Source organism: Chelonia mydas, chromosome 13 (genome assembly GCF_015237465.2).
Source record: "Chelonia mydas isolate rCheMyd1 chromosome 13, rCheMyd1.pri.v2, whole genome shotgun sequence".
NCBI lineage: Eukaryota > Metazoa > Chordata > Testudines > Cheloniidae > Chelonia > Chelonia mydas.
Window position 1 is genome coordinate 4,007,609 of NC_051253.2, and position 22,492 is coordinate 4,030,100.

The following is a 22,492-nucleotide window of genomic DNA, read 5'->3' on the forward strand; positions in this document are numbered from 1 at the left end:
CAATCTTCTTCACACCTCCGATCTTCTCGGCATGGGACCCGCTCACCACACTGTCTGTATTGGTCCCCTCGGGCAGGGCACCGGTCTCCTGTGTCAGTGGTCTCTAGGCAGACCCAGGCCTCAACAACCCCACCGTGGTCTCCAGAAGGGGGGGTTCTCCGGAACCGAGGGCCTCTTCAGCCTGTCACCTAGATCTCAGCGGCGAGATTGGGTGTCCGAGCTGGCCGCGGTGGCAGAGGGATAATAGCAGTCTGTGCAGTGGCCTGCTCAGTGGCAAGGTTGGAATGCCTGGGGGATCCTGGTCATGGCGATGCCCCCAGGCACGGTACTGGAGGCACACCCGGTGGCCAAGTCTCAGGATGCTGTGCCTACCCGCAAGCCAGCCTCGCCGGTGGAGGAGGAGGAACAGGCCTCCCCCTCCACCGAGACAGTCCTCCTCATCCTCCCCCGACGAGGCGGTCACTGGCTCCTCCTGTGTCAGCCTGCCTGATGACTTTAAGGACCACCATGCCTTACTCCAGCGGGTGGCCAACCACCTGGGCCTACAAGTGGAGGAGATGGCTGAACAGCAAGACACTATTCAGTGTCCTGTCAGCCTTGACCCCTACCCGTATTGCACTACCAGTGCATGAAGGGATCCTCAAAGTTGCCAAAGCCATTTGGCAGATGCCCTCCTCCAGTGCTCTCACCTCAAAACGAGCTGAGAAAAAGTACTTTGTCCCTGCCAAAAGTTTTGAATATCTTTATACCCACCCTCGTCACGGCTCACTGATGGTTTCCATGGCCAATGAGAAGGAGAAGCAGGGGCACTCCAGTTCTACCCCAAAAAATAAGGAGGCCAAGCGGCTGGACTTGTTTGGAAGAAAAAATTTATTCCACTGCAAGTCTACAGTTTCGGGTGGCAAACCACCACCAGGCCCTCCTGGACCACTATAATTTCAATTTATGGGACACTCTCCATAAATTTAAGGAGTCCTTTCCGCAAGATCAGGCCCAGGAATTCATCACCCTGGTGCAGGAGGGCACCTCAGTGGCCCGCTGCGCCCTGCAGATGGCGTGGGATGCGGTGGACTTGGCAGCCAGGGTGGTGTCATCCGCAGTGGTGGTGAGGCACAGCTCCTGGCTTCAAACCGCTGGGCTTTCCCAGGAGATGCAGACCTCCATTCAGGACCTTCCTTTTGATGGGAGCTGTCCGTTTTCCGATTAAACGGATGCGAGGCTGCACGGGATGAAGGACACCAAAGCCACCCTCTGTTCTCTGGGCATCTACACACCACAGTCTGCATGTAAGCCATTCCAGCTGTCCCCGACACCAAGGTCGTGGCAACCTCATTCCGGACCTGTCAGGAGAAGGGACAGGGACTCTACATTTGGTCATTGCTGCCTTTCTGCCTCCTACTCACCTGCGCATCCTAGCCAGGCTAAACATTTGGCAAGGCAGAAGCGCCCGTTTTGATGGCACGATTGAGAGCGATGCCCCAGCCAATTCCTCGGATCCACTGCTGCCTTTCCTCAATCGCCTTTTTCCCTACCTCTCAGCCTGGTTGCGGGTTACGTTGGAGCGTTGGGTCCTGGACATAATAGCTATACCCTGCAATTTTTGCCCTTTCTTCCCCCCCGCCCCCTCCCACTTCCCCATCCCTCTTCAGGGACTCTTCTGACGAGCAACTCCTCATTCAGGAGGTTGACAGCCTTCTGCGTCTGGGGGCTATGGAGGAGGTTCCTTGGAACATGAAAGGAAAGGGGTTTTACTCCTGGTACTTCCTAATCCCAAAAGTGAAATGGGGCCTCAGACCCATCCTGGATCTGTGCCGTCTCAAGAAGTCTCTCAAGAAGTTAGTTTCGCATGGTCTCCCTTCCCTGGATCCAGGAAACTGGTACGCCGCTCTTGACTTGAAAGATGCTTATTTCCATATTTCTATATTTCCAAGGAACAGGCACTTCCTCTGTTTTATGGTACGAGGGCGCCATTTCTAATTCACGGCGCTACCCTTTGGCCTCTGTTCGGCCCCGCGGGTGTTCATGAAGTTAATGACGCTGGTGGCCGCTTACCTTAGGCATCCCCATATCTACTCTAGCGACACAATCATAGGACCCAGCCACACCATCAGGGGCTTATTCACCTGCACATCTACTAATGTGATATATGCCATCTTGTGCCAGCAATGCCCCTCTGCCATGTACATTGGCCAAACCGGACAGTCTCTACGCAGAAGGATAAATGGACACAAATCAGACATCAGGAATGGTAACATACAAAAGCCAGTAGGAGAACGCTTCGGTCTCCCTGGGTGTTCAATAACAGATTTAAAAGTAGCCATTCTTCAACCAAAAAAACTTCAAAAACAGACTTAAAAGAGAAACTGCAGAGCTACAATTAATTTGCAAACTTAACACCGTCAGTTTGGGCTTGAATAGGGACTGGGAGTGGCTGGCTCACTACAAAAGCAATTTTTCCTCTCTTGGCATTGACACCTCCTCATCAGTTATTGGGAGTGGACCACATCCACCCTGACTGAATTGGCCTTCAACATCGGTTCTCCACTTGTAAGGTAACGCCCTTCTCTTCATGTGCCAATATATATTTATGCCTGTATCTATAATTTTCACTCCATGCATCTGAAGAAGTGGGTTTTTTACTCACGAAAGCTTATGCCCGAATAAATCTGTTAGTCTTTAAGGTGCCACCGGACTCCTCATTGTTTCTGTTTTTACCGCTGTGTTACCTAATCCTGCTCTGACTGACTTTGAAAGGTAAAGTTTCTGCATAACTGCATTAGGTTTTTACTCTTAACATGCTAGGCAGTGTCCTGGTCTGATTTATCTGTTGAAAGGAGGGAACTCAGGGTGGGGGGGAAAATCAGAATAGTATTTTTTAACATTTAAATCAACCTTTGATTTTAAAAAAAAGCCTTATTTGAATTTTCAGCCATCTGTCTCAAGATTCAGTTTATAATAAACTATTGTCTTCTGAATAAATAAAATAAATTCAAAAAGTTGAAAAGGATCAATATATTAAGAATTACATATGCTTACAGTTTTCATCATAGTAGATTCATGACCCTGTACTCTACAGTCTGCTTTATGAAACGCTGGAAATACAACTGGCTAAAGACTCTTCATAGCCTGGATTAAGGCATGACTCGCTGGTATTCTTTAAAACTCAAGGCCAGATTTACCCTTATAACCTTTGCGGACACAGAATAGTCCTTGGGAGGGAAAGAAAGCTAAACCATTAAGGAAGAGCACAGTTTCTCTTGATGTAAACTTTTGCAGTTCTCTGTCAGCCAGTTGTCCAGTTCTCTCTCTGCATTGTAAAAGATGTGTATATAGGGAATATTTTGAATTAGTTTTACATACGATGGTCATTTCAAAATAAAAAATAAGATTGCGTGGCAGAAAACAATCTCCACAGGTTAGGTTTATTTTCTAATTTCTGTTTCTTTGATATGAGGATCTCTGGAGGAAGTACGAAGGAACAAAAGAGTGGCCTCTGCCTCACTCGCTCACTGTAATGCCGACATAATTTTCTAGTTAGGACCATTCCACACATTCAAATGAATGTGTTCTTCCTCTCTGAACTGCCCCATATCTTGTCTTTGTTCTTCTGCTTCGTTCCCTGTCTTCTGAATCATCCAGTAGGTGAGTGCTCTTCCAGAAACTGAAATTCATCCAATGCTCCATTGACACAGTTTGTCATGATTTGCTTTGTCTCCTTGGAATCATATCACTGTGCGGGATTAACTACCTTTATTACAGAAAATGACAAGAAGAGGAAGGGGGGAAACAAAATAAACTAAAGCCTTTTAATATTGTCTTTACAGGCAAAACGTTTATCAACGCTCTCGCTTCAGTATGAGAAGAGGTTAACAGATGAGCAGAAAGGAGGAAGAAAGAAAATAAGAATAGTCAACAATGTGGTATGTGTTTGTGTTGAACAGTTTATATGAGAGTGGAATCTGAGATAAAAAGGCTGAGATTGTTTGTTTATATGTTTTATAGGCGGTGCAAGTAGCAATGCCTGTAGTTAAAGTTGCCCAAAAGTTTCCAGTGTAAGACTCTGTTTCCAATTTCTTATAACTTGGCCAATATTAAACCTAAAAATTTCCAAGATGAGTGTCTGACTCAGATTGAATTTTTGGGATAATTTTCAGCTACAATAGTCCACCCATTTCCAAGAATTAGGTTAGGGGAAAATAAGTTGTTTTGCCCATGTAAAAAAACAAAATCTTACAATCATTGAAGAAGAAAGCTCTAGCACCTCCAGGCTTTGGAGCACGGATTTGAAATTTGGCGGGGATGTCACCCTAGTGTTGGAGATGTGCCTTTTCCATCCCTAGGAAAATATGTCCAAATTTGGACAAGTTATAAGCGTCTGAAAAGTCGGAGTTTGCACAAATTCAGTAAAGGTTTGTTAGTTTGTCAGCTAAATTTTCTGAAGATTCTGTCTGCACTGAGCATTCTCGTAGATTCTAAAGCCAATAATGACCATTGTGATCATCTTCCTGTGTAGCATTGGCCATAGCATTTCACCAAAATAATTCCTGGAGCTGATGCTTTAGAAAAATATCCAATCTTGATTTAAAAATGGTCAGTGATGGAGAATTCACCACGACCCCTGGTAAATTGTTCCCATAGCTAATTATTCTCAGTTAAAAATTTATGCCTTATTTCCTGTCTGAATTTGTCTAACTTCAACTTCCAGCCACTGGATCATGTTATACCTTTTTCTGCTAAATTGAAGAGCCCTTTATTAAATATTTGTTCCTACGGCTGTCGATTAATTGCAGTTAACTCATGTGATTAACTTTAAAAAAAATTAATCGCACTGTTAAACAATAGAATACCAACTGAAATTAAATATTTTGGATGTTTTTCTACATTTGCAAATATATTTATTTCAATTACAACACAATACAAAGTGTACAGTGCTCACTTTATATTATTATTTTTATTACAAATATTTACACTGTAAAAATGATAAATAAAAACCAGTATTTTTCAAATCACTTCATACAAGTACTGTAGTGCAATCTCTTTATTGTGGAAGTGTAACTTACAATTTTTTTGTTACATAACTGCACTCAAAAACAAAACAAATGTAAAACTTTAGAGACTAAAAGTCCACTCAGTCCTACTTCTTGTTCAGCCAATCTCTATGACAAACAAGTTTGTTTACATTTACGGGAGATACTGCTGCCTGCTTCTTATTTACTTCACCTGAAAGTGAGAACAGGCATTCGCATGGCACTTTTGTAGACGGTGTTGCATGGTATTTACATGCCAGATATGATAAATATTCATATGCCCCTTCATGCTTTGGTCACCATTCCAGAGGACATGCTTCCATGCTGATGAGGCTCGTTAAAAAAATAATGCGTTAATTAAATTTGTGACTGAACTCCCTGGGGGAGAATTGTATGTCTCCTGTTTTGTTTTACCCACATTCTGCCATATATTTCATGTTATAGCAGTCTGATGATGACCCAGCACATGTTCGTTTAAAGAACACTTTCACAGCAAATTTGACAAAACACAAAGAAGGTACCAATGTGAGATTTCTAAAAATAGCTACAGCACTCGACCCAAGGTTTAAGAATCTGAAGTGCTGTCCAAAATCTGACAAGGATGAGGTGTGGAACATGCTTTCAGAAGTCTTAAAAGAGCAATGCTCAGATGCAGAAACTACAGAACCCGAACCACCAAAAAAGAAAATCAACCTTCTGTTGGTGGCCTCTGCCTCAGATGATGAAAATGAACATGTATCAGTCCGCTCTGCTTTGGATTGTTGTCGAGCAGAACCCATCATCAGCATGGACACGTCCTCTGGAATGGTGGTTGAAGCATGAAGGGACATATGAATCTTTAGCGTAGGCTCTAAAGTTTTACATTGTTCTATTTTTGAATGCAGTTATTTTTTTGTACATAATTCTATATTTGTACATTCAACTTTCATGATAAAGAGATTGCACTACAGTACTTTTATTAGGTGAATTGAAAAATACTATTTCTTTTGTTTTTTACAGTGCAAACATTTGTAATAAAAAATAAATATAAATTGAGCACTGTACACTGTATTGTATTCTGTTGTAATTGAAATCAATATATTTGAAAATGTAGAAAACATCCAAAAATATTTACATGAATGGTATTCTGTTGTTGTTTAACAGCATGATTAATTGTGCGGTTAATCATGATTAATTTTTTTAATCATTTGACAGCCCTGTTTGTTCCCCATGTAGATACTTATAGACTGTAATCAAGTGATCCCATAATCTTTTCTTTAAGATAAATGGATTAAACTTCTTCTATCACGGTAGGCATGTTTTCTAATCCTTTAATCATTCTCATGTCTCTTCTTTAAATCCTCTCCAATTTATCAACATCATAAGAACAGCCATACTGGGTAAAATCAATGGTCCATCTAGTCCAGTATCCTGTGTTCCGACAGTGGCCACTGCCAGGAGCCCCAGAGGGAATGAACAGAACAGGGAATCATCAACGGATCCATCCCCTGTCACCCATTCCCAGCTTCTGGCAAACAGAGGCTAGGGACACCATTCCTAAATTGTGGGCACCAGCACGGGACACAGGATTCCAGCAGTGGTCACACCAGTGCCAAATAGAGAGGTGAAATAACTTCTCTACTTCTACTCGAGATTCCCGTTTATGTATCCAAGGGTCACATTAGCCCTTTTGGCCACTGCATCATGCTGGGAGCTCATGTTCAGCTGATTAGCCACCATGACCCCCACATCTTTTTTTAGTCACTGTTTCCCATGATAGTGTCCCCCATCTTGTAAATATGACCTACATTCTTTGTTCTCTACAAACAATCATTCATCCCTACATTCATCTCTCTCCAGATGTACACATCTACATTTAGCCATATTAAAATGGTTCCAGCTCCTCACAGATTCTGTGTGCTGATCAGATGGTGTATCCACCTTCCCCCCCAGAGCAACTGTAGCGCAGGGCAGCAGAGACTGAGCGGGACTTTCCCTGCAGCTGCTCCTAGCAGGGACTCTTTGTCGTGCAAGGCATAGGAACTAAGATGTCTCTCCTTAGTTCTCAGTGTTGCTTCCCTACTGACACCCCGGCGGAAACAGCTTGACTCGAAGATGCAGAGTAGTGAAGAACAGAGGGACAAGTGGGAAGAGATGCAGAGCTGGGGGACAAGGGCAGGAGCCTAGGTGGAAGGGCGTTAGGAGCGGGAGCCCCGGGAGAGGTGAGGAGAAAGGCAGGAGCCAGGATGAGGAATGATGAGAGCAGACGGGGAAGGGGGAGAGAGAGGGGAGCAGGATTGAAAGAACAGGAGCTGAGTGTGTGGGGAAGTATAGGAGCAAGGTTGTCGACACCCTGGAGCTGCGGGAAAGGAAGTAGCATCGAGGTACAGAGGCAGTTGCTGGGGAAGGGTGAATAGGAGAAGAGGAGGACAGGGAAAGGCTGAGGGGATCGGGGCAGAAGGGTTTCTAATCTCTAGAGCACAATCCCCTACCAGACCTGGAACTGAACCCATTATCTCTGAGATTCATCATTCCTTTGCTGTCTGGCAACTAGCTGTGTGTGTCTGGCAAAGTATGTGTCTCCTTCCCCCTCCAGAGGCATGTCCACCAAAGCTAAAGTTATTAGCCATCTTCTGCTACTAGTTATTTCAATTAGCTTGACTGGTAGAGGACTGTGCTATGGATCTAAAGATCCTAACCCTACTGATGACTCATGTGAAAGTCAATATGGTTCCATATGGTGGAATTTTTGGTTTTGTTTTTTCAATTTTTAAGTTTAAAAAGCCAGGAAATTACATTTAAAAGCCACATTAAATGAACATTAAGGTTTCAAAGTCAAGCAATCAGCTGGTAGGGAATGCCCACATTGAGGTTGCTTGTGAAATCTGAATTAGACCCTCTTGTGAGATGCTTTATATTGTACAGTCTTCAATTACATGCTTACATACTATTTTTTCCACAGGATTCCTACCTCATTTAGTGCACAGGGATTGATAATGGTCTGGGAATGAATCAGGGTTGTGTAGTGAAGGTGGGTGACTGTAGGACCTCTACTTCATTTGTGCAGATATTTGAAAAGGGTGTGTGGTGAATGAGGCAGCCATCACGTAACGAAAGATTGCGTTATAATGCATATTCAGGTGGGGGGGGGGGCTGAATTGATGGTACTGCCACCTAACCTTCTCTCCTCCTTATCAAGTGTAGACAATACTGGGCTCAGTTGAGGATGGGCTGAGATAATTAATGTCAGTAGAAAGGGTGAAGTATTTTGAGGCTCTTCCTGTAGCTTCGAATGCCCATTTAGTAGAGACCATCGTCTCGCTCATTTCAGGATGGCAGGCAACCTCACAGTTCTTTTGCACTGCTCATGGAGGCTCAGATGTCAGGCATGACCAGCCAAGACTGGCAGAGAGATTGCATGCTAGTTTCACAGATGTAGGCTTAGCCACAGTGAGCCATGCTTTTGTCACCTCAGGGCTGAGCTATTGCAGTGCACTCTGAAGATGACTCAAGAAACTACAGTAGGTGCATCATGCAGCTGTCTGCCTGCAAGGTAAAACAAACTGATATGAGCACTATACACAGCCTATGTATATTTCTGGAGCGTTTCAAGATACCGATGTTTATCTTCAAAGCCTGAAATGGATTAGGAACTAACTGTTGAAATGACCACCTGTTGCTCCACATCCCACCATGGCAGTTGAGCTCAGGGATACTGAGCCTGACAGAATCCAGGCTCCAACAGGAATGGAAGCAGGTTGCTTTCAGCAGAGGGCCCTCAGCAGTGGAATTCATTGCTACCTAGATTATGATGAGTCAGTCTTGTAGCCCTCAAGGTGTGATTCAAGACTCATCTCTTTTGGCAAACCTTCTCCTAAGAATAGAGTTGTGCAATGGACCTGGCTGCCTGCCTGCCCTGGAAAGCAATCCACCCAGAGTTCAGTTCCTCTAAAGCACTCACCAGTAATCTGTGAGGAACGGGATTAGAGTTTGTTCCTCTTCCTTGAGGGAGGGAACAGGTGAACATCTAAATTTATGTGAATGACCCCAGATGTTACAGGGATGAGTGTCTTAGGAGCATATATAATAAGAGTCTGGGAAATTGTTGCATACACAGGTATTGGAATTCCCCAAGGAGTCACCATTTGTTGCCCTAAGGGATATACCCATGGGGAAAGGCTTATGAGGAAGGGGTATATTAAAATATACTGCAGGCATTCTGTTTTGATTTATGAGCACACTATGATTCAGACCCAATTAACACAGCTGCTGTCATAGAATAACTAGGGGACTGCCAACAGAAATATAAGTTATATCCTTAGGAAAATCCCTACTGTGTTCCGCTGTACAAGCCTGTCTCCTGAAATTCCTGCTTCCATTCTGGAGTTACAGTGGCCAAGCATTAAACCAGGGGTGGGCAAACTTTTTGGCCTGAGGGCCACATCTGGGAATAGAAATTGTATGGCAGGCCATGAATGCTCACAAAATTGGGGTTGGAGTGCGGGGAGGGCGGGGGTGAGGGCTCAGGGGTGGGGCCAGAAATGAGGAGTTCAGGATGTGGAGGGGGATGGGGTGTGGGGGGGAGTGAAGGTTCCAGTTGGGGGTATGGGGGCTGGGGATGAAGTGTAGGAGGGTGCTCTGGGCTGGGATCGAGGGGTTTGGAGGGAGGTAGGGGGATCAGGGCTGGGGCTGGGGGTTTGGGTGCAGGGGCAGGCTCAGAGGTGCAAGCTCCGGATGGCGCTTATCTCAAGTGGCTCCCAGAAGCAGCAGCATGTCCCTTCTCTGGCTCCTACACGGAGGTGCAGCCAAGCGGTTCTGCATGCTGCCCCGTCCGCAGGCGCTGCCCCTGCAGCTCCCATTGGATGCGGTTCCCAGCCAATGGGAGCTGCGGAGGCAGCTCTTGGGGTGGGGGCAGTGTGCAGAGCAGAGTGCCCTGGCTGCCCCTACGTGTGGGAACTGGAGGGGGGCCATACCGCTGCTTCTGGGAGCCGCATGGAGCAGCCCCCGACCCTGCTCCTTGGCTGGAGCGCCGGAGGAGGGCAAGCCCCAGACCTCACTACCCAGCGGGAGCTTGAGGGTCAGATTTGGCTCGCGGGCCGTGGTTTGCCTATCCTTGCATTAAACCCTACCAGCAATGATATCCCATCTGGTGGAGAAGCACTGGGACAGGCAGGGAAGGATCATCTCAGTTTTCAGTGCGGGGCCTTTGGGAGAACTTCCTCTTCCAAAATAACTGTTTTTAGCTGGCTGGTTTGGGACATTTTTCAAATTCCCTGCTTTTCGTGATTGAGGAAATAAGTTTTACAATGCTAGACTCATCTCATTGCCTTGCTTGCATGTGTGTGTGAGAATCCTAAAGTAACCAAGATGAGCTAAGTTCCATCTGTTTCACAGAACCCATGCTGCGCGCACACAGAGGATGGCTAAATTCTTCCAGGGAGCTGTGAATTTCCAGCAGACGGACACAACTGGGTTTGTGTTCCCTTCTGCAGCACTGAAACTTGTTTATCAGGAGATGGTGCATTGGTAATGCACGTTTCTGAGCAACTACCATGGCTTATAATGGAGTTAACAGGATGTTAGTCACTAAGAAGCACTGCATTATGTTCTGTGCTGTGTAGTTAACTCATGTCAACTTTATTGATGATGACCGTTCTGCACCTACTTGAGGTGCTGTATGTTGAAACAAAGTTCCTGGGTTTACTTCTTCCCATTTCAATTAATCTCTCCAATGCATCCCATTTACCAAAAAACTTTGGTGTCCTCTTTGCAGGAAGCTGACAAAGTAGCAGACCCTGCTGAGCCAAAGAAGACCAGGGCCACATTGTTCATTGCAACAGTAAAGCAAGCCCTGAGCCAGTTACACTATGATCTCTTCTCAAAGGCTCTGCAGCAATACAAGAGGACTGATGACTTCAAAGCCATGTTATCGCAAATGAGCTCTCTTTTCATGGAGGACCAGAAAAAGCATATCCTGCTGCGAGGTATGGTGGTCTCCCTGAATGTATCCTATGGGACACAGGTATTTTTCTTGGGATCTTGTCCCAAAGCAAGCACTTCTATGTGAAATACAATGCAGAAAAATTCATTAATAATTCTTAGCATTTTTATAGGGCTTTACATTTTCAAAGCGCTGTACAAACATTAGTCCACCTAGCCATTACAAGTTAGCTTATATATTAAAACAGGCCTTCTGGTTACATGAAATAAAACAAACAGTTTACATTGTTAGGGAATTTATGCTTTTCATGCACAGCTAATACATGTATAGACTTTGATATCGATAGGAAATATTATCTTAATCCAGATCTACCGTGGGACTAAGACTGTGTGATTGTGAGAAATTGATTGTGTGCATTGGGGTGGTTTGATGTTAGAACTGAAAGTGACATTACTTTAGAGCTGTGGAGACTGTCTTGTTGGATAATGATGGTGATTGGGATGTGTAAAGCATGTCACTATGAGGTTAGCATGGATAGTAATTTTGGTTTAACAGATGTTTTTCTTGATTTTTGATGATTGTGTTGATAGGAAGTGGACCTGAGCTACCTTAATTCTATGTTGAAGTTTTTCGTGTTAGAATTTCCATGTTTTTTTACTGATCTTATTTAACAGCTTTTAAAACAGGAATGGGAGGGGACTGGCTGGTTGGGTAGTGGGTAAATGATATGGGCAGCTACTGTGGAAAGGGAGCTGGAAAGGAAGGCTGGTGAGCTGACCAGCATGGCTCACTGCTGAATACCTATCAATTCTGTACTGGCATTTGTTTTAATATGTCATACATTATAATAGCATCATAATACACCTGCAGCATAGCACAAGGCTGAAGCCCATGAGTCCTGGCAGCCCATGAGAAATTATGTTGTATTGTTCTAGAACATGCCCTGGATTGTTGTTAATGTCTCAGAATGAGAGTTGGTATCAATGTATTTTTAAGAATTACGAAACTTTGATTTCTTAGCCGTTGCTGTGAATAAGAGAAGTTACTATTTTAGGTCAATTGAAAGCAAGAATTAGTGGTTTTGAAGGAATGTGTGACTGAGATGATGATGAGAGGCAGAATCTGGTCTGGGAAGATGCAATAGAGGTCTTCTGTGGAATTTTTTTAAATTCCAGTGCTTTACATTTGAGTTGATGATGTTCATATCTTCCTCATATGCTCTAGCGAGTTATTTGTTTTTGTGGTTCTTTTTCCTTTGGACAAAATATTTTTTTAAATCCAAAACACTTGTCAGCTGATTCTGACTCTGTTGCTGTCACTTACACTTGCTTTTCTCCAAAACGCAATAACCTTTTCAAGCACAATAAGAATAGTCAGTGTTACAGTAAGTCTCAGGTTTTTCAACTTTTGATTTCCTAACTAATAGTTCATTCATGTCCCCCACACTTCACTGTTTTTTAAATCAGAAACAGGGGAACAGATGACTGGTCTAAGGGAGTCTCCAGCCTGTGCTCTTTTACTTTTCTAACATCATGATTAGTCAGGGAAGCAATTGAGGGCACAGGACTATGAGTGGGGAAACCTGGGTTTTATTCCCCGGTCTGCTGATGACTTGCTGTATGATCATGGGCATGTGACTTAACCATTCTCTCTGCCTTAGGGCTTGTACACTATATAAAATTAAGTCGACATACAGTCACAGCAGTAATTAAAACGATAGTTCATGTCTGTACTTGCTCCTTATGTCAGCAGTGCACATCCTCACCAGGAGGGTTTACACCGACTGAAGTGGGGCATTGTGGGACACTGACAGCTGGAGCCCAGCAGCCCAGAGGCTGACAGCCTGAGCTGTAGGCACGGAGATCACAGCTGCGACCACTACCCCAACAGCCCAAGCGGTCAGCCTGGTGTGGGCTCACAGCTGTTAGCCCCCCGCCCCCTTGCTGGCAGCCCCAGCTGTGATCCCAAGGGGGGCTCAATTTCACAGCAGGGAGCTTACCAGCAGTGAAATTGATATTCTTGTCAGTTTCACGGCTGTTGTTGTTTCCCATTTCTGCTCTGGGTCCTGCTGTCAGCCTGCAGGGGGATCCTTTCCCCCCCAATCCCGCTGGGCTCTGAGCTGTCAGCGCCGGGCGTCGGGAGGCAGAGCTCTTGCTGTGAGCCCCATTGCTGGGGCTGACAGCCGCGAGCCCTGTTGTTGTCTCTTCTTGAGGAATTGGGAGTGAGGGAGAGAGGACAGCCCGAGCCCCCTGTCCCTGCTGCCTCCTCTTGTTGAGGGACTGAGAGCGGGAGAAGAGCCCAAATCTGGGCAGCAGCTAGGCTTGGGCTCTCCCTTCGCAATCTGTCACCAGAAAGCAGTAACAGCTCTAAGCCTGTGCCTTGCTGACAGCTCGGCCTGTCAGCTCCGGGGGTGGGATGGGGAGGGCTCCAGCTGTCAGCCCCCTTGGCTAACACAGACACTGTCGCCCTAGGTATGTCGACATGAGCACTGTGCCTCTCATGGAGGTGGATTTACTATGTCTATGTAAAAAGAAAAGGAGTACTTGTGGCACCTTAGAGACTAAGAAATTTATTTGAGCATAAGCTTTTGTGAGCTACAGCTCACTTCATATCTATGTAGCTGGCCACTTACTTTGATAGAAGCAGCATTGTGGTGCAGCTGCCTTACGTCGACCTAACTATGTAGTGTAGACCAAGCCATAGTTTCTTCACCTTTTTGTAAAGTGTTTTGAGCTCAAGAAGTGAGAAGTACTTTATAAGCACTTAGTAGTAATAGCTGCAGTAACAGAGTTTTTTCAGTGAGTCCATATCATTTTATAAATATGTGCAACTGTGACATAGGGTAAAATTTTCAAAAGCACCAAAGTCCCATTTTCAAAAGTGACTTAGGCACGAAAGAGCCTGCATTTCATTGAGAGTAAATGGACTTGGTCTCTTAAGTGCCTCAGTCACTTTTGAGAATGGAACTTAAGTGCTTTGTATGGCTCCAAAGCTTGTCTCTCTCGCCAACAGAAGTTGGTCCAATAAAAAATGTTACCTCACCCACCTTTTCTTTTAGGCTCCTAAATCAGATTGAAAATTTTACCTGGTGTCTGAACTGCAAGTCCTGCCAGCATCAGGTGTCTGTGGAATTTTGAGTGTTGGGATATATAAACTGCATGTGTTAACTTCTTTCCTCTTTCTTTAATGAAAGAATTTTACCAGTTTGTTCGACCTCAGCATAAAAAGCAGTTTGATGAAGCATGCTGTAGTCTGACTGGAGTGGGCTGTGGCTACAAACCTGAGCACAGCCTCCTGCGGGAGGAGAGAGAGGTGTTGGCCAAGAAGGCAGGTGAGGCACATATAGCTGAGTGCTTTAATAGATGTTTTCCATCAGCTCAAAAGCATTGGTAATAAATCTGCATCAACTGATTTCCAGGACTGTGTAAGCTGTATCCCTCCATGAGATATAGAAGGTGGAAGTTAGTGTGTGTGTGTTGTTAACTTTTTTTTTAAACAGAAAGTTAATTAACCTGGAGGCTGAAACACAAATCCTGCCAATCTGGAGGGGGTTTGTTCTTCTTAGTATGAGACACTGCAAATAAGGCAATGCCTGCTGTGTGTGTGATGTTTTTCATTACAGTTAGATAAAATACACAGGGTTTGACTACGCCATCCTGAAACCCAGGAAAGCTTTGTGACTGCAGAAGGAGGGGATCATGGGGGTTGGGGGGTTGATATTCATCCTCCTGGTCCTCTCTTCACCAAAAAAATGCACCTGGTGGTTTCCAGGTGCAGTACTTGAGGAGAGAGATACTAGGAAATTCCAGGTTTCTGATCGTTCTATGAACAGCTTTCCACGTACCTTCCAAGCTCCCCAACCCTCAGAAGTTCCCTGTTCACTGACTAGTTTAATTTAATAGGGGAAAAGCAGTGTCTGCAGAAAACAGCATTCTCAGAGGGTTCATCCAGTCAGCTAAACTCCCAGCTACACCTGAACAAGGGAGGATCCCACCTGACCTCTGGGCTGAATAGAACAGGTACGCTTTCCATAAAGAAATAGCAATACAGATTCCCTGTTTGATTGTTTTCTTCCACTCCCCTGTTGTCTGTCAATATCCATCTGTGATTTCTTGTCTTACAGTTAGAATGTAAGCTGTCTGGGGGAGAGGCCATCTTTTTGTTCGGTTTGTACAGCACCTAGCACAAGGGGGCCTCGTGCATGATTGGGGCTCTTAAGTACTTTGGCAATACAAGCAAACAATAAGTTGTGTCGAGTGGAAATGGATTTTGAGGCCTCTAAAATATGCTAGTGTTGTATAAAATGAAACACCAAGCACGTGATTTCAATCAAGTGTATGTGCCGGTATAACCACCTAAAGTCAGAAGTTTGAGTTAAGAGTGTGTCTTTGCACCTGATTTCCTCCAGGGTGGGAAACATGATCTGAGCACAGGAACCGTTAATCTTCCAGCCACTCAGCAGCCCATCTGTTTTTCCAGGCTTTCAAGAAGAGAGCAATTTAGGAGGGGTGGGTTAAATGAAGCTGGTTAGGAAGGTGCCACTGACAGCCTGGCCAGCGGGTGGCTGAAGGTCTGGCTAGAACAACACGAATGATGTGTTGTGATCAGCACTCTCTCTATGAGGGCTGATGGACTGATGGATCCAGGTGATGAAGGTTAGGAAGGAGAAGCTTAGGGGTATTCATATTTTGGTGGTGGTATTTTATTTGTAATGTATGTGTGTCCATGGGGTTCAGGGTGCACTCCAGACCAGTGAGAGGTTGTCACCCTTTACTCTGTAACCCTGAGGGCCTCACAGTGCCTTGGTACAGTAGCTCCCAGCCTGGGACACTCACAGTCAGCAACAAGCATGCAGCTCACACGCTGAGTGTCTGTGTGCTCCCAGTCCCTGATTTTCCCAAAACGGTGTGCTCTACAATGTCCAGCCCTCTGCTGGACAGTTCAGAGAAATAATAAGGTTATTTTGTTTCTTAAAAAGACAAAAGCAGATCACAACTTATTAACTTAACTGGGGTAAATACACCCTTTCCTTCAAACACAGCACTGAGTTGGTTTATAGTAAAAATAAAACACATTTATGGAGATAGTAAGTGGTGCCAATTAAAAGGAATAAAAGTAGAGATGGTTACAAGCAAGTAAAAGTGAAAACACACCTCTAAAAGTCTAAAACTTAATCTAGCGAGGTACAGACTTTGTTCAAGATGGTTTCTCTCAACGATCTTCCTTCTTCCCAGCCATGGCTGACTTTCCCTCAGACAGGACCTTTCACAGAAGTACAAGGTTCTGGCTTCCCTTGTCTTCCTAGGTGAAGGATCATTGCCTAAGCAGATTTCTCACCTATATTCAGTTTTCAGAGACTTCAGAACCCCTCCCGCCCCTTGGTTGAAGGACCCATCTTTCTCAGCTTGCAAGAGCTTTGTTACCTTGTCTGTCTAGTGATGGGTGCCAAAGATGGCAGCTGCTTCAAGGAATGTCCCTGTGGGTGCTCCACTTAAGGTGCATCTGCACCTCTGCACTTGTAATTGGAGATTTTTAGCAGCAGTGCCTGGTTGGGTCTCACAAGCACTGTCCCCATCTTGCGCCGCCTCAGTCAGTTACATAGCGCTGTGTGACCAACTCCGCTCAGCTCCTTCTCTACTGCCCTCGGTTTGATGGCATACTTAGCAGCACTTCTGTGCTTTAGCTTTCTCTAGTTTTAACTTTACAATATTAATTGGTTGGTTATTAGTAGTTAGTTAATAGTAGTAGTTACTTCATCATTACTTACCCTTCCCTGTTTATTTTCTTTTAAAAAACCCACCTTTTTTTCTTATCATAGGAATTTAAGTTTCAGTTGTTAGGACACCCCTTACTGTAGCATGGTTACCCTCCATCATGGGAGAAACCATACTTTGAGGGGCATGCCCAGCTTCCCGGGTTTTAAACATTGCCTCACTTGCGGCTCCTCACTCCCAGTCTCTGATGGGCACTCACAGTGTGTCTGCTGCCTTGGCGAGACACTTCAAAAGTGCGCCCACTGCCACAACTTGAAACCCTGTGCCAGGAAGGTGAGAGACTTACAGCTAAAACTTCTTGTGATGGAGAAGTTTTACGCTACGCATCCAATCTGGGATCACAGACCCCTCCAGGGCAATGGTTTCCTACGGTCGCATCTGATAGAGGGTCTTCTCCACACTCTCCGGGGAAGGAGCATTCTGCCAAGAAGGCGGCAAAGAAGCAAGTTTTGACTTCCCCTCCTCGAGAATCTGCCAAAAAGCGGTGTTCCCTGACTTCATAGTTCCCATCGATACCAACCGCACGGAGACCTTCACCTCTGAGGTCGTGGAACCATCCGGTACCATGGGTGTCTCACAAATAAAAGAACCTAGGCAGGCTGGCTCAGAAAAAGGCAGTAAGAGGAGACCTACAATCCTGACGTCGGTACCATCAGAGCTGCTCAAACATGCAACACCAAGCATCTTGACAACACTACAGACGATGGTACCACCTTCTGCTCCGCAGTAAATAGCGCACGAAAGGCATCAGTACCACCACCAACGCTTTCTCTGGAATCAGTGCTGTTAGTACTGCAACTGTTTCTCCGCCACAAAGATCTTCTGGTCTCCTCGCAACCAGAATCTCCACTCCTCAGTACCGAGCCATCTTACTACACCACCCAGATCAGCTCCTCCTTTATCTAGTGATGAGGATGAAGGTGAAATCTACTCCTCCCATCATTCCTTGCCTGTTCATGCAGCTACTAGACCAGGTCTACCAGAACACCATAAATATCATCCAGGACCTGTACCAGTCTTTAAGGAACAAGGCTGGTACAGGCACCCATGGATGCCACTACCCGTGCCATTTCTACCAGTGCAGCCTTAAGAACATAAGAACGGCCATACTGGGTCAGACCAAAGGTCCATTTAGCCCAGTATCCTGTCTTCCGACAGTTATCAATGCCGGGTGCCCCAGAAGGAATGAACAGAACAGGTAATCATCAAGTGACCCATCCCCTGTCTCCCATTCCCAGCTTCTGGCAAACAGAGGCTAGGACACCATCCCTGCCCAGCCTGACTAATGGCTACTGATGGACCTGTCCTCCAGGAATTTATCTTGTTCTTTTTTGAACCCTGTTATAGTCTTGGTCTTCACAACATCCCCTGGCAAAGACTTCCACAGGTTGACTGTGCGTTGTGTGAAGAAATACTTCCTTTTGTTTGTTTTTAAACCTGCTCCCTATTAATTTCATAGTTCTTGTGTTATGAGAAGGAGTAAACAACACTTCTTTATTTACTTTCTCCATATCAGTCATGATTTTATAGACCTCTATCATATCCCCCCTTAGTCATCTCTTTTTCAAGTCAAAAAGTCCCAGTCTTATTTATCTCTCCTCAAACGGAAGCCATTCATACCCCTAATAATTTTTGCTGGCCTTTTCTGAACCTATTCTAATTCCAATATATCTCTTTTGAAGGGGGCAACAACATCGGCGCACAGTATTCAAGATGTGGGCATATCATGGATTTATATGGAGGCAATATGATATTTTTTGTCTTATTATCTATCCCTTTCTTAATGATTCCCAACATTCTGTTCCCTTTTTTGACTGCCACTGCACATTAAGCAGATGTTTTCAGAGAACTATCCACAGTGACTCCAAGATCTCTTTCTTGCGTGGTAACAGCTAATTTAGACCCCATCATTTTATATATATATATCGTTGGGATTATGTTTTCCAGTGTGCATTACTTTGCGTTTATCAACATTGAATTTCATCTGCTATTTTGTTGCCTGGTCACCCAGTTTTGAGAGACCCTTTTGTAGCTCTTTGCAGTCTGCCTGGGACTTAGCTATCTTGAGTAGTTTTGTATCATCTGCAAATTTTGCCATCTCACTGTTTACCCCTTTTTCCAGATCATTTATGAATATGTTGAATAGGACTGGTCCCAGTACAGACCCATGGGGGACACCACTATTTACCTCTCTACATTCTGAAAACTGACCATTTATTCTTTCCCTTTGTTTCCTATCTTTTAGCCAGTTACCAATCCATGAGAGGACCTTCCCTCTTATCCCATGACAGCTTACTTTGCTTAAGAGCCTTTGGTGAGGGACCTTGTCAAAGGCTTTCTGAAAATCTAAGTACACTATATCCACTGGATCCTCCCTGTCCACATGCTTGTTGAACCCCTCAAGGAATTCTTCTTTTTTTGTTTGGCCACGGTGACTCTTTTTTGTTTCTCTTACTATGTTTTTAAATTTGGGGTATACATTTAAGTTGAGCCTCTGTTATGGTGTCTTTAAAAAGTTTCCATGCCGCTTGCAGAGATTTCACTTTTGGTGGCAGAGGCTGTGAAACAAAGGGGCAGACAACATCACTCCAGAACCACCCCGTATGATGGACTGGAAGAGCTTAGACTTTTTGGACATAAGGCCTACTCGTCAGCAACCCTACAATTTGGGATTACCAATTCTGAAGCATTGATGGCCAAATATATTTACACTAATTATTCAAAAATATCTGAACTTATTTATTTTCTACCCAAGGACAAAAAAGAGCAATTCGAAGTAACCATCTCGGAAGGCCACCTTCTTGCTCGAACTGCCTTAGAGGCCTCATTGGACTCGGCAGACACGGCGGCACGTTCCATTGTCACATCCATGATCATGCAATGAGCTTCCTGGCACCACCTCACTGGGTTCCCCAAAGTGGTACTATATGCCATCGAGGATTTTCCATTCCTGAAGCTGTTTGCATCCAAGACAGATGAGTCACTTCATATGTGAAAGAACTCCTGGGGAACCCTCAGATCCTTGGGCATTTATATACCTTCCCAAAATTAAAAACAAGAGAAGTATTACCCAACGCAAAGAACAAGATCCGCGCCCTACTCCCAACTTCAGAGTCAGTATGGCGGAGACCACTCCCTTCTGAGCCCTCTGTCTCAACAACCTCTCTCCAAACAACAGGGGTTGAGGGTTTGGTCGAGGACCCAAGATACCTCCCACATTTTCAAGTGTTGGAACCGTCCACCACTACCCATCCATTTGGAAACTGACTGACCCCATTCCACCCAGCTTGGCAGATCATCACGTCAAACAAATGGGTACTAGAAATCATTGAGACTGGTTATTCCATCCAATTTACCTCCATCCCCCTCATCCACCCTCCCTCCCCATCCCTCTTCAGGGACCCTTCTTATGAACATCTGCTACAACAGGAATTAAGCCATCTCATACACCTGGGTGCAGTAGAACCAGTACCAACACAACACAGAAGGAAGGGTTTCTACTCCCATTATTTTCTAACCCAGAAAAAAACTGGAGGATAGAGGCCCATTCTCGATTTAAGATTCAACAAGTTTGTGAAGACCCTACAATTCAGGATGGTCACGCTAGCAACGATAATGCCAGAACTAGAACAAGGGGGCTGGTTCTCGGCCCTCGACCTCCAGGACAAACATTTCCACCTAATGATACATCCTTCACACAGGAGGTTTCTCAGATTTGTTCTGGGAAAAGATAATTACCAGTACAAAGTACTTCCTTTCAGATTATCCACTGCTCCATGGTTATTTTCAAAAGTTCTTATGGTAGTGACTGCCCACCTCTGCCAACAAGGGGTCCATAATATTCCACTGTTTGGATGATTGCTTACTCAAAGCATTGACTTGAGAAGAGGCACTAAAGACAGTGGCTCTAAGTCTTCAAATAAACAAACAACATTCAACACTCACACCGGCAAGGCTCCACCTGAAGGCAGGGCTGTTCCATGGCTCCGAGACAGTGAAGTGACCTGTTCAGAGGAGGTAAGGGACATTCTCTTAAACAGCAGACCACCTATTATTCAACATGCTTACCTACACAAATGGAAGGGATTCAATACATGGTACCGAAATAGACAAATTATGGCAACTTTCTCCACTTTACCAGTGGTACTGGACTATATACTGGAACTTAACAGATCGGGTCTCTCTGTGAGAGGCAATCACGGCATTCCACCATAAAGAGGACAGGTTCTCCATCTTCTCCCACCCAACCACTAAACACTTTCTCAAGGCTCTTCGCAACCTTTACCCTGTAATACGAGCCCCCATTCCATTATGAGACCTCAATCTGGTGCTGCTACTGAAAACCTCTGATTACAAGTGCAGGAACGTAGATTCACCTAAAATAGAGCACCCACAGTAAAAACCGTCTTGAAGAACCTCCATTACTACACGGAGAAACCTTCTCTTCTGTCTTGCAAAGTTCAATTACCTTGTTTCAAGAGGCAGGATAACCTCATGCTGTTCTTCCCTTCTTGTGGGCTTCCCATCCCCCTGCATGGAAATAGGGCTTCCATTGTTTTGATTGCACCATGCTTAATTTAGATAGAAGATAGGTAGATACCTTTTTTCCTGTCTGGAAGGGAACCTGTTTCTCCCTGTTTTGTCACAGGCTTTAAAGCATAATATCATTTAAGTATCAATATTTCCTCCTATAGTGTTAATACAGATGTTTCATGATGACATTAATCATCAGTGTCATTAGCTTTTAGAAGACCTCACTCTATAAACTTTTATAATATAATAATATTGTATACAATCATTTGATTCAATTGCTTATCAGTTCAGTTCCCCACCCCTATCTTTATAGACCAGTAAACCTTTAAAATAGATTATTTTGAAGGCTATACCTCAAAGTAAAGTTTATTCAGGCTGTGAGGAAGGTAAATTGGAGTCTGGTGGTGAAAGAAGCTCCATGCTCTTTCTCCCCCACTGGTGTGCAGGAAAAGGACAACTTGCATTTTAGCAGTCTCCTCCCCTTGTTAGTTGGATGGCTCTGTTTATTGCTTATACGTATGTTGAGATAAATCCACCTTTCTTTGTCTGAAGCAGACTGTGCTTATGCATTGCTTGCCAAACACCTTTTAAGAATATAATTCTAGCACCTATTCATAACATTTCGTACATACCCTGTGCATACATGAGACAAGAATTTTAATGATCAGTGAGTTGTTAGTTTTCCAGTGATATCTAACTTGCCACCTTTTAGATACAGATTATAACAACAGTGTGCTAGGTGTGATGAGTACATCAGGCCCGACCAGACCTGCTGACACAGAGTACTAACCACAAATGGGCCTCAGCGTCACAGCATGTGCCTAGAGCAAAAAGTTAGGCTTATATTTTTCAGAAATGCAGATTAGTAAATGTATTAATGTAGTTGCGTCGTGTTTTTTGCACCTATCCCTCTGGCCTTATTTTCTCCAACATTTATCTCTGAGCGTCAGTGGCTCATTGTAGATCTGATTAAAGTGCTATTCCTGAGATCAGCTGGGAATTTCTTGGAGAAATGAATAGGGTAACTCTTCCTATCACACTTGTAAGCTTAGCTCATACAAACTAAACTCCTTTTTAACTGCCATCTGAACGTGGTCCTTAGCAGTAATCAGTGACTATACCTGTTAAATGTTAACATTGTACAGCATTTTAAAGAGTAAAGAATAGTTCAAGACTTCGTAATCATCTTCCTGCAAAGAGCAGCTGACATTTCTTGGAAAGCTTTAAAAGAATTTAAT

The 22,492-nt window shown here is 44.4% G+C and overlaps 1 protein-coding gene and 1 long non-coding RNA gene across 41 annotated transcripts in view; one reads left to right on the top strand and one right to left on the bottom strand.

Annotated features, from left to right (window-relative positions):
* Positions 1 to 22,492, top strand: part of RTEL1 (regulator of telomere elongation helicase 1) — a 120,305-nt gene that overhangs the window by 85,282 nt on the left and 12,531 nt on the right. For all 40 annotated transcript variants that reach the window (XR_005227839.2, XR_005227840.1, XR_005227841.1 and 37 more), the window contains 4 exons: positions 3,825 to 3,920; positions 10,780 to 10,990; positions 14,141 to 14,278; positions 14,850 to 14,966. Coding sequence is in view for 37 of the 40 variants with exons in the window: in XM_043527143.1 (XP_043383078.1) it covers positions 3,825 to 3,920; positions 10,780 to 10,990; positions 14,141 to 14,278; positions 14,850 to 14,966 (562 nt within the window). In the remaining 3 variants the exon portion in view is untranslated. The remainder of the gene's footprint in view (positions 1 to 3,824; positions 3,921 to 10,779; positions 10,991 to 14,140; positions 14,279 to 14,849; positions 14,967 to 22,492) is intronic.
* LOC119567913 lies at positions 1,226 to 21,987 on the bottom strand. The gene is made up of 3 exons (XR_005227845.1): positions 21,608 to 21,987; positions 20,667 to 20,725; positions 1,226 to 1,340 (listed from the first exon to the last, which is right to left on the bottom strand). It is a non-coding gene; the product is annotated as an uncharacterized LOC119567913 (long non-coding RNA).